Consider the following 13,734-nt stretch of genomic DNA (forward strand, 5'->3'; position numbering starts at 1 on the left):
AAGAAATCGCCTTATACATGCCAAGATACAAAAATTTTCGGAATTCTTCATCGAAAAGAGATTTATATGTTGAGTATTTATGTTATAATCAACAAAAACAACTTGTATTAAAATAGTTATGAACACTTTTATTTATTATAAATACTTGTAGTTAAGTTATAGATTCATTGATATAATCCAATTGTAGATGTTACATGTTTATAATATGTTGCAAAAACGTACATGCTACTATTATTTGTTATTTGCAAGAGCGCTTGTCTCTCAAAATACATAGGTTTTGATAATAATAATAACAGCGATTTTTATCTAGGCACACTTTTTGACCAATGATCACAAAGCGTTCCCATAATACTCAGCAACTAATTAATTTAGCTTTGCTTTAACGAATGTAAAATATTGTATGTTTCTTAAACTTGCAAACAAAGATTTCATAATTTTACGATTCGACAAAATCATGATAAATTATTATTAAATTAAATTTCAATTATCCTGTTCCATCCGGTAGTGATTGGCTGATGATCATGAGCACGTCCCAATTAACTCATTTTTTTCTTAATATAGGAACAAATAATTTCTCATATTGCAACTATTTTCAAAATCTATAATATCATTCACATTATATATCCGACATCCACTGGAATTGACCTACGGTTCTAGGATAGCATGCGAGTTTCACTTTTAAAAATCGCGAGTGCAAATATCTCCAAACACTGGCGATTGTTTTGTTGCGAATTCAAAGATAAAGTGGTCGCTCTGAAATTCAAAAATACCCGAGATGAAAAAATTGAGGTATTTTGACGAAACACAATTGTGTTTGATACTTGAAATTGTGTTTCTGAGCGCCATTGAAAGTACTTCTCGGATACCGATTGAAAAGTATTTTTAGCAGGATAATTATGTTTGACGAGTATTTGAAATACAATTGTATCTGGTTAAAATACTTGCTCGGGATACTCAAAAATACAATTGTATCCGGTTAAAATACCTGCTGATTATTTGAAAAAAAATAATTCTAAGAAGAGTGCGTTTTACATATTTATTTTTTTACATAAATTCGTTTCTACCCGGGTTTGATCTTACGTTTTCCTAATTACTAAACCTACACTCTACCGCGAGACCATTTTTACAAGTTAATAACATTGAAAATTTTGCTCACATAAGCTACGAGGTCTATACAAATATAATTTATTTAAAAAATTAAAAAAAAGATTCACTATCGTTATTTTAGATTACGACTCGATTTATTTGACTATACATCCTTTCCTAATCAACATTTGCCATAATTAATTATAGTTAAATAGCTATTGGCAAATGTATGTAAGGAAAAGATGTGGTGTCCCCAGCATGATTACTAGAATAAATTGGAAATGTTAATATAAGGATAGAAAAATTACTCATAGCATAATTGCTATGATATTGAAATCTAAGTCAAAAACTGAAGTATCAGAATACTTTTTAGACTTTAAAATACTCAAACATTTAGTCAATAATTGTATCCGATATTCGTCTTCATTTACTTCTTTTATAATACCATATGTATTCTTACCTGTAAACATCGACATAATTCAAACACTATAATATCTATTCGAATACTCGATTCATCTCGATTCTTTTCTAAAATTCTACACTTAGCTTATTACAGAGCATTGAGTAATTTTGGCGTAATTAAAACTCAGCATATTCTTTTAATCGTGATTAGTCTTTAATATACGTTTACGTGAATATAGACGATACCTTGTTCGACTTCTGCATTGATATACATTGTCTTTAGTCTCAGTTCTTCGTTTTCGTAAATCATTTCTCGAGAAGATTTACTATTAAGCTTTTGCGAAAAGTCACGTCTTCGAGCACGAAGAATGCCATAGTATCCAGAACTTGATCCTGTCGTCATCGTTAGGATTATATCGGATAGAATCAAATTCTACTTCCTGAAAGAAATGAAATATTTAAGAAAAATGGGATTAGTTCATACTGGGTGCATTTATACATTTCCATCTGTGTAAAAGTAAACAAATAAAACAACCCGTTTGTTTCTTATTGGATCACCGAATTCATAATTCTGAAACATTTATCTGTAAAGTTGAGGGTAAATTTGATTATCGATAATTTTTAATATTTCCAATATCATGATGTTATCATTGACTTTATAATTAATCGTTTGATATTATTGTTCCGACAACCCGACTCGGAATCCGCTTCAGCTACACTGTGAAAAATTTTTAACTGCAGCAACGAGCTAGATAGCTGTCCTTTCTATCCACGGCTAACTAACCTTTGGATAGTTAGCAGAGGATTGTTATTTTGGCAATCTAAATTTGACAGGTTACTTGTGAAAACAGCACGCCTACTCGTTACATTAGCTATACTTTGGATAGCTGTGGTAGCTATCCAAAGCCTGACAAGCTGGTATCGCTGTAGTAACTATTTAGGATTGCGTATATATGCATAACTATAAGTATATAGACATACGAAGTAAAAACAATATATTAATGTACATTTACTAATTTTTAAAATTATTATCTGATTAATTTTATACTAAATTTGATGCACCAAATAAACGCCAACTTGAATACAAAATCTTATGCTAAATTTTTAATAACTATATGGATTATTTTAGTCATTGTTAATAATAACTTGGTGCATATCTGTCAATAAAGAGAAGTTATGAACACAACAGCTGTTGACATTAAGATTATGTCGAACCTGACGAGCTGGTTAGCCACGCTAACTATCCAGCCGGCTGGAATAACTAACCGATTGTCTTTTTAATATATCGGGCCTGATTATTAAATCAACTATATCTATTTTCTTGTATTAACTATCCTTTTTTAACTATCCAATGCCTCGTGGCTACAGCTAAAAATTTTTTTCCGTGTAATGGATTTTAATCGAAATCAGACTTTGGTAGTTTGAATGATTCGTTTAAAACAAATTGGATTCAAATATCTTGTCTTAGAGTCAAAAATGAACTTTCATATATATTATAACACAACGATTATGATTGAAAAACGTACGAATGCCGTTGTAGATCATTAGTAGAGTATTCTCTTAGTAACGTAAAAAGTCAAATAAACGAGTGCGTCATTCAAATAAACCAATGCTCCGGCAAATCGATGAGAATAATAACAAAATTTATACATCAGTAGTTGTATAAATTTTGTTATTATACAAGGTCAGTAGTTATACAAGGCCGGTTCCAGAGCAGAGGTGAGGGATCAACGAGGCAGGGGTCGGGATCGCGGGTATCAGATCGGGGGTATCAGATCGGGGGGTCGGGATGGGCGAGTCGGGATCAGGGGGTCGGGGAGTCAGATCGGAGGTGTGAAACGATATCGTAGTCTGCCACCATATATCGAGGTGTCAGATTGAAGGTTAAGGATCGAAAATTTGAGATGCTTCCAGAACTTTTGAGTTACTTCTTTCATAATTATAATAGTAATAATACTATTAATAATGATATTGATAATGAAAATATCGTAGTCTGTCACCATTTTTATTATCAGAATTCAATATTAATTATAATATTAATTATAATATTAATTATAATATTAATAATAATAGTAATAATGATCAAAAATATAAAAAAATTAATCTTACAGTATAACATCTGACCTTATATCCACCTGTAATTCATTAAAATAAGCGGAATAATAAAGAATAGTATCAGGAGTGAATAGGGTATACAGAGGTAGCTGACTATGCGTTTCCACTATAATCCCAAGCATTCACCTATATGCAATACAGTGAGACTACTCCCTCCCGTATGTGTGACCCACCTACGCATATTTTTCTACAGAGCGCGTGACAACTCCCTCCCAATTATGAAACCCGCGTCGGTTACAAGTATTCGGAAGTTTGAAATATACGCAATTAACAATGAGCAAAAATAAAACAACTGAGCCCCCCTCAAAATGCCTTACCTGGGATTATAATAATAAGTACTATTTTTTTATAGTTCGTAAGGATACAAGTGTGTATACAATGTATCTAAAAGGGCTCGTATACTAATAACGCTATTTTTTATTCCCGTGTCCTGAAATTTTTGTGGCGCCACTACTGAAAAAACCAAGTTCTTTAGGAGTATGTGTGTGCGTGGCACGACACTAGCAAGCAAAATTTACGTCGTACACCAAAACCATGCGTTCATGTCTATGTGCCGCGCATTTAGCAAAGTTTCAATACTTTAAAGTTATTTATTTTTTAAAATCCACGTCAGAAAAAATTTAAATTTTTTGAGCAGATTCGTCTTTTTAAACACAATTTAATCGTAATTTGAAAGATTTCTATCAGACAGCGAACTAGCTAAAAATAAAAATGTAAAGTATAGCCGATCTTCGTGTGTAAAAGTTGTCAACTTTGTCCCGCATTATCGCAAAAAAACCACGTCAAAAAAAATTGAAAAAAATTTACAAGATGAATAATTATTTCATTTAAAAAAAACTGAAAAAAAAAAATTTATGAGAAATTCAATTATTTAGAATCAACCTTAATGATTATTTATCACGTATGAAAATGGGCTATCGTAATTTGATAGAAAAATTATAATTATCAGCGGCTAACTATAGATATTTTATACAGAGCGAATGGCCATTTGACTTAATCGTGTATAGAAATCGTATAAAATATGAGAACCGTAACTTGCGCTAATAGCAATATGATCCCAGAGATTGCGCCAGTGATGAATCTCGTTAGGAAAAAAAGGAAAAAAATATTTGCCCCCCCCCCTTTTCAATAATATTAACTTCGAAATAAAAAAAAAAATAAGATTATAATAAAAAAAAATATTATCCTATGCAAAATAAAAAGCTACCCACATTTTCTTATAAACTTTTTTTTTTCTTTAATTATCACTTTTTAATATATGAAAAATAAAAATCAAAATTTTCAGACATAATTTTTTTTTTTTAACAGGGCCGGTTTAAAATCATCCCTTAAATAATCATCCCCTAATAAAGAGTGGTGATAAATAAATAAAAAAAAATAAAAACAAAGGGGTAGTTTTTAGTGGGTAGTTTTTAGGGGGAGTAGTTGGGGGGTGTAGATAAGATGTTGGAGATGGAGGGATGTGTATGTAGTTGCGATTGAGGGGTTGAGGGATGAGAGTATGGAGATTAAAAATGGGGGGACGGGAGTCGGGAGTCTTGAGACGGGAGACGGGGACCGGATGTCGTTGACTCATGTATGATGATGAAAGAGATTGTTTATATAAACGTTAATAACGGTTTTCGTTTATATAAATACATAAAAAATTTATGGCTTTTTCTTAGAAAAAAATATGAAATAAAAGCATGCGTCATTAACGAAAAATTTAAATATAAGTGGGGCAACACAATAATATCAAGTTATACGTATATGTGTTGTAGGAGTAGAAGGGTAAAGAGTAAGAAATTTTCAGCTATAATTGTTTCTAAAATTTTATTTCTTTCTTAGAAATAAATTTTTATGATAAATCCAATTTTTTTCTCAGGTTATAAATCTAAACTGTTTTGTTTATTTAAAAAAATAAAAATGTCACCAATAAATATACAAAGCTATAATTTTTAAATATATATTTATGAAGTAACCCATTATGTCATGTTAACCAAATAAAAAAGCTATAAAATAATATTATAACAATTATTATTGATAAATGAAAAAATGAATCAGAGTCAAGTATCAGGGCAACATAAAAACATAGTAGATTTTTTTTGGGTCCGTTCAGTGACACTCCTAGACTAGCTAGAGGGACCGCCCCCGCATAGAACATCCCTCTGAAGTATACGCAACCATTTTGCCTGAGGGTATGGCCTTTTTTTAAAAAAATTCCACACATTTATAATTTTTAAATATTACTTTGTTTTTTATGGCTTTTTCGTGAAACGACAAAATTTAAAACAATATGTGACCAACAACTATTTTTATTATTTAAATAAACTACAATAAATTTATAATTTTCAAATATAACTTGTTTTTTATGGCTACTTCGTGAAACGACAAAATTTAGAAAAATATGTGACTAACAACTTTTATTTATTTTTTAAACAAACTACAGTAAATTCATAATTTTTGAATATTACTTTGTTTTTTATGGCTACTTCGTGATACGACAAAATTTAGAACAATATGTGACTAAGATTTTTTTTTATTATTTAAATAAACTACAATAAATTTATAATTTTTAAATATTACTTAGTTTTTATGGCTACTTCATGAAACGACAAAATTTCGAAAAATATGTGACTAACAACTTTTTTTATTTTTTAAATAAACTACAATAAATTCATAATTTTTGAATATTACTTTGTTTTTTATGGTTAGATCATGAAACGACAAAATTCAGAATAATATGTGACTAAGATTTTTTTTTTATTATTTAAATAAACTACAATAAATTTATAATTTTTAAATACTACTTCGTTTTTCATGGCTAGATCGTAAAACGACGAAATTTAGAACAATATGTGACTAAGACTATTTTTTATCATTTAAATAAACTACAATGAATTTCTAATATTCGAGTATTACTTTGTTTTTCATTGCTAGAGCGTGAAACGACAAAATTTAGAACAATATGTGACTAAGAACTTTTTTTTGATTTTTGAATAAACAACAATAAATTTATAATTTTTGAATATTACTTTGTTTTTTATGGTTAGATAATGAAACGACAAAATTCAGAACAACATGTGACTAAGAACTTATTTTTATTTTTTAAAAATACTACTATAAATTCATGATTTTTGAATATTACTTCGTTTTCATGGCTAGATCGTGAAACGACACAATTGAGGACAATATGTGACTAAGAACTTCTTTCTATTTTTTAAATAAACTACAATAAATTTATGATTTTTGAATATTACTTTGTTTTTCATGGATAGATCGTGAAACGAAAAAATTTAGAACAATATGTGACTTAGAACTTCTTTTTATTTTTTAAATAAACTACAATAAATTTATAATTTTTATATATTACTTTGTTTTTAATGGATAGATCGTTAAACGACAAAATTTAAAATACAACTAAATTTAAGCTCCAACTGTCAGCTTTCAGAAAAAAACCTTACAATATATAATGGAATCCCCACTCATCTGATTTTGAGAAGTACTCATAAGTTGGATTTATCAATCCATGAATTATGTCGTGAATCAAACCCCAAGAATTTACAAAAAATTTATTGCCACGTTTTTTTAAAATTTTTTCAACAAGATAAATGTCTGTGTATTCTACAGAAGTTAATTCTTCTTCATAAAAACCTTCTTGAATCGGATTGTTTTCATAGTCTATGAGTTTATAAGTTACAGGATCAGTGCTTTTAACCTCGCTGACGGTAAATATTTCAGTCGTAAAATTCGGTGTATATCCTTTCTCAAAAACATTTTTATATTTACTTATACGTACTTTATCGCCAACGACATATTTATTTTTTGGTTTTCTATTCATTTTAAAATTTTGATAAATACTTTTTAATACATGTTTCTCGTTAGCTGAATTAACATCTATGGGTTTCATTTTTATTGTTCGATATTTTGTATTATTATATTGTTGTAATATATCTGGTAATATTTTTTGCCATTTATATGAACCTTGAAGAGTAAACTTTTTCCACATGAGATTTTTTAATGTACGATTAAATCGTTCAACAATCGATGCTTTTAAATTGCTAAACGTGTGATATAAATGTATATTATATTCTTTCATTAATGTTTGAAAGTCTTTATTCCAAAATTCTCGACCCTGATCAACCATCAAATCCTGTGGATGACGTTTTTGCACTAGGACAGATTTCATAGCATTGGTGACGTCTTTACCATTTTTTGTTTTTACAGGAATTGCCCAAGCATATTTAAAAAAGGTATCTATGATTGTAAGTAAATATTTGTAACCATTATTGACAGATGAATATAGGATCATTTCAACAAGATCTGCTTGCCACGTTTCATCGAGACCTCTTAAGTAGTGGAGCAAGGCGAATCCTGGGACAGTTTGATATCAAACCCCCACTGCGGCCCAATTAAACCCCCACCAGGCTCCGATTGAAATTCCCCCTCTATGTTAGTATGTCAGCCATTTTGTATATCGGTAACGTGGAGAGTTGATATATCTATATATTCAAAGGCGGCCATTTTGTATATCAGTAACGTAGGGAGTTGGTATATCTATATATTTGAATTTGATTCTATATGTCAGCCATTTTGTTTATCGATAATGTGGTAAGTTACTATATCTACATGTTTGAAATATCGGCCATTTTGAATATGATTTAAATTGAAAAACTCAATTATTATTTTGATTCAAAATGGTTAAATAGACTTGAAATTTTGTTTTTTCTCACAGTCGAGATTTTGTCATTCAGGCAAGATGACTGTAGATGTTTTCGGTCGTCAACTGCCAAAAAGTATAGTTAAAAGTAATACAATAAATAGTGTTGGTGTTCGAGGTCCGACGGGTGAGGGCTTTAAGCTAACAAAGGATAAACAATATGATATAAACCATAAACGTTTGTGTAATGTCGGAGATCCGCTTAATGCAAACGATGCTGCGTCAGTTAAAATTGTTCGCGAAATGATTCAAGAAAAAATGCGAGTGATATATCATCTGACTGCATCATTGAAAGATAGTTGTGAAAATAATAGCATTATGATTGGTGGACTCGAATCAGCTTTTCAGGATCATAAAAATGAACATTCTATAAATGTTGATGCAGATTCAATTTATCAGAGCAAAAATTTTTTTCAACTCATAGAATCTAGAGTAAGCACACTGGAAACTATGTACAAACGAATTTCCGATGTGGTCGAAAAATTAGATAATAAGAAAATTTTATAGAAGGGGAAGGTTGATTTTGAAAATTGTAGTGGGGGAGCTAGTATCAGGCAACACTCAGAACCATATATATTTTGCCAGTTGTAAAAAACGAACTCGACAGTCAAGATCGCAGTTGAAAAAATTAAAATGGCCATTTTTGTTGATTTTCAAGGATTCAATGATTCAATTTTTATTATCAAAGAACTTGCAATTAGTAATGCAAACTCGAAGCTAGCAAGTGAAACTATCATTTTTGCTGCACCATGTGGAAAAGAAAATTTAACGAATGAGTATTGGAAGACTATTGAAAAAACTCTGACTAATGTGCATGTAATTTTATGGAGTGCTGGGGATGTTGACTATCGTGAAGTGCAACAATCATCAACCTTGATGATCTTGATTGTCCACCAGATGAAAAATTATATAATCTACCAACATTGAGGCATATGAATTGTCATACAGAATGCATTAATTATATTTGTGCTGCTGAAAATGTAAATCGATACAAATATTGGTTTGCTAGAGCCTTTACATTTCGACCATCTCTTCGCAAGTCTATCATGTTCTATAGTATTGTCGAAAATTTGGCAGATATGTCTGCTAAAGATATTGCGCTGATTCCAACAATGGCAATCATCAAATTTTCCGCTCATGAAATAGATAAAGTCTGGGATAAGCTGTCTGAAAACCAGAAACAAAATCCTCACGTTTCAGGATTGCGCAGATGTACCAAGCATTCAATTGATTGTGGAGATGGTGATATAGCTGGATGTTTTTTTTATTCACTAATAAAAGACTGTGAGAAATGTGCTGCAGAGCAATCTTCTACTAAAATGATCATGTAAAAAAATTAATAAATAAATGAAAATTTAAAACGATGAAAAAATTGTGTTGGAATGTATATTTATTTCTTTTTTAGTATTCAAATTATAAAATAAGGTTAGCATTAGAATTCCTTAAAACCAAGTTTGAACATGTTCACACAAGTTTAAACATGTTCAGGCAAGTTTAAACATGCTCAGACATGTTTGAGGAGTTGGACAGCTGCAAATAGTAAATAAGTTTTATTATTATCATGTATAAATATTAACTTACAATCATCCAAAACTTTTTCAACGAAACACATGACTCATTACAAATAATGAATCAGCCAACTAATAATCTTGAATGATTATTCAGCCTCTAACAGCAAAAATTTTTAGAAAAGTGACTCACAAAAAAAATATAAGCCTAACCTAACCTAAGAAACATTTAAAGTGGGGATCGTTGAAAGTGGGGGATCGAATTTCCTTTAAAAGCTGCTGCCCAGAGCTGTAGAGCCACAGATCTCATCGAACCTTCTGAGCTAGCATCTCCAAGACAGTAGAAATAAAATTGGTAAATATTTTATACATATATTATATTATTCATACGATTAAACATTTTATTCATGTAACCTCTCATTTATGTATTTATGCATTGTCGTATTATTATTCTTGCAATGATTCTAATTTTGTTTCATTTCCAACAGGCAACATGGACAAATTATATGCAGAAATGAACACTATTGGAGTAACACCATATCCTGCTACTATCCCAATCAAAAAGATTGAATTTGATTACTTATATTGTGTGACAAATGTAAGACAAGTTCGAACACCATATGGAGATTCTATCATATTGGAATTGGAGCGCAAATATTCAGTATTTCTACCAAAAAGACTTAGCATTTTCATCACACAGAATTCAACAATTTTACCAGAGTTACTTAAAGATGCTCTCTCTGGAGAACTTCGATTCGTCAGACATGGATCAAACCATTTTGGATTCGAGAAACAAAAACAAAACAACATCGAAATGCTTAATTAAGGAGTAAATGTATAAATAATGTTAATAAATATATATATTCAATACAACAAATTGTGTCTCATTTTTTATTTATTTTTTCATTCAATTATAGTTTTACACCAATTTTTTTTTTTTTTTTCCTTTAGATTATGTTAATTTCTGAATACTTGCACTGATAGGCTTATACTCTATAATACGATCATGTAGAATCAAACAATAAGCACTCGTTGCTGGAGGAAAGTTTTCCTTGGATTCAAATTCCAGTCGAACATCAACTGGTCCATATATTATCATTTCATTTTGTCTGCTGCAATCGATGACAATTAATGGTGATTTTTCCAAAAATAATTTTTTTGATATTGCATAATTTATTTTTTTTTCATAAAATGTTTCACTAAAGTCCTTAAACTTTTCATATAAAATTGAAAATTGATTTTTCCCAATATCAAGGTTCAAATTAGCATATGGATATGACACTGAATTGAGAAAAAGCTTGACATCTCGAATATTGCAATGCTCAAAATAAGCAGAGTTCTCATTCCATTTATTCTTTTTATTGCACTGAAAAGCTAGAATAATAAATCTAGGCTTTTCTAGCTGTGTACTTGTTTATATTGACCATACATGCTTATTAGTTGGAGGTAAAATTGGCCATTCAAAAAGACACAATGCTCGAAAACTCATTGAAATTGGTGGATCTCGTTGAATAAATTTCATCATATCAATTTTTTTCTTATCAGATAATTTAACATATGACACTAGCCATTCAAGCTTGCTTATTTGAAATTTCAAATCTTTTTCTTCTGCCCCACCAATTCCAAAACATGCATTCATATCACTTCTTGAGCGAATTAATATCAGTTCATGCTTAGCATTGACAATAATCTTTCTATAGTCTTCAGCAAAGCCAAGAAACATTTGTAATGGTATACAAACATCAAAGTATCCATCAGTGTTAGTTAATGATATATCATCGCTAGTACCAAGCCAACCAGCATTCTCTAAATTTGATTCTGGATTTACTGACAGATAATTTTTTAAAGTGCTTGTCATGCCAGTATTTTTACTCCTATCAATCTCAACACCATTCATTTCATATCTTATTTCATCGAAAAGATGAAGTATACCATTATTAACAATTTTAGTAGTCAAAGCCGCTGCCACACTACCATCATTTTTTTCGGTCACTAATCTTCCGGAAATGTGTAATGAACTTTTGCATGGCAAAATAAAAATATCCTGATTTTGTATGTTGATTCTAATTTCATCACTTTTTCCAAATGTTGTTCAACCATAGGGCTGATGTGCATGGATCTCATAGTGAAATATTGATGAATCGAATTCAATTGGTGTGTTAATACTCAGCATAGCCTCCGCCATTTTGGACAGCACACACAATTCAAACAAGATACTTTTACCCAGACCCAACTCCAATAGCTTTCTTTTTTTTCACCACTTGAAGGCCGAGACTTTTCAGAAACTGGACACTCTGTGGTGTTAATGTTTTCAATGCTCGATGACAACTGATTGGTGGTGGATTGCATTGAATCCTTTTATATGATGAGCCAACTTTTCGATTATAGACGATGCCCATTAACGTGATTTAATGTGTAATCTTACAGTAATTGTCTCACCACGGAAGTCAACCAGATCACCGTCTTGATCAACAATTTTTATTTGCACGTGATCAATTGTTCTTACTGATACTGGCAAATAGATAATATTTGATGGAACTTCAATAATTTTATAGCCTGGTGGCACAGTTGGAAAAAACTCGTGGATTGTATGAACTTTTTTATTATTAATGAAAGCACCAGTGGTAATATTGCACTCAATTCTTATTGAATTCACTTTTATAATGTTTATTGGCAAATCGGATACGTGCACAATATTCGACTCCAAGATACGTGGAGTAAATCCCAACAGTTTTGCAATTGTATCAGATGATCGAAAATCAATGTCTTTTGCACTTTATATATGACTGTGTAATGTATTTGTATTGCCCCAAAGCTGAATAGAGTATGGTTTCAAAAATTCAGCAAGAGCATCAATCTCATAACTTCCTTCAGGCATCTCAATCCAATCATCAGACATTGAAAAATATATTTTGTTATTTTCTGATGTAATAATTGGTATCGTGTTAAATGTTAAAAAAGTCGCTAGGCCAAGCGAGTAATTTTTTTGTGGTGATAATTCAATCCTTGGAAAATATGAAGCTTCTAGAACTGATGAGTTGCCAGATAAAGTAAGTGTGAATGCGTCATGCATGCTCACTGCTACTATAAAGACTGATTATAATTAATGAAAATTATGCCTTTTATAGGCAGTCTGCTAAGAACTGAAGACACAAATGACCACAATTCCATGTATTCCAATTTTGAAAGCGTTTATAGTTATATTTGATGCTGCCAACATTTAAATATTCAACGAGCTCTGTCGGGAGCTGGAGATTTCCAAAGCCGTCAAAATAAATCGCAAGATTTTTATTAACTTTTTTATATGCAGTCCAATGTGTACCAGGATTTTTATCATCATCGAGATTTATTATACCAGTTTCTCGATGCAAAGATTTTGTTGGTAGATTATTTCTCATAAAAACCCCACGAAAATTTTTTATTTTCAATTGCTCTGCAAATTTCACCAGATCCCAATCAGTCAACGCTCGACGTGGCAGCATCTCTACAAGTTTTTTGGAGACAAAAAAAATCCTGCCCCATTTTTATATGGTCTCATATATAGACCTTTACCGAGTGCTATTGATTCAATAGCTTTATTATGTCTTTTGCTTTCTTCCAATTGTTTTTTGCTGGAATTTCCATCATTTATTGTTTTTACAACGCCGGAAGCGCCGCCAACTATTCCACCGATGGCGCTGAGTGCTGTCAAAATTGGAATCAATAATGGTAGAGCGCCACCTATCTTACTTGGTATTGGTATAATTCGTGGTACTTGTATATTTGATTTTCCCCCAGACTTCTTCATCTCAACTTTTGCTGCTTGTAATGCTGATTTAATATTCTTCCGATTATCATTTACATAATGCATTGCATTTTTGGCTGCCTGAATTATTTTTTTCAATGGCAATTTTTTTTTTCTTCCAGTTTTCTTTTTTTTTTCTT

At 30.8% G+C, this 13,734-nt stretch overlaps 1 protein-coding gene across 2 annotated transcripts in view; it reads right to left on the reverse strand.

Annotated features, from left to right (window-relative positions):
- Window positions 1-13,734, reverse strand: part of LOC122849127 — a 160,238-nt gene that overhangs the window by 65,418 nt on the left and 81,086 nt on the right. For both annotated transcript variants that reach the window (XM_044147722.1, XM_044147723.1), the window contains exon 2: window positions 1,735-1,928. In XM_044147722.1, coding sequence (XP_044003657.1) covers window positions 1,735-1,891 — 157 coding nt within the window. In that variant the 5' untranslated portion in view covers window positions 1,892-1,928. The remainder of the gene's footprint in view (window positions 1-1,734; window positions 1,929-13,734) is intronic.

Source organism: Aphidius gifuensis, linkage group LG2 (genome assembly GCF_014905175.1).
Source record: "Aphidius gifuensis isolate YNYX2018 linkage group LG2, ASM1490517v1, whole genome shotgun sequence".
NCBI lineage: Eukaryota > Metazoa > Arthropoda > Insecta > Hymenoptera > Braconidae > Aphidius > Aphidius gifuensis.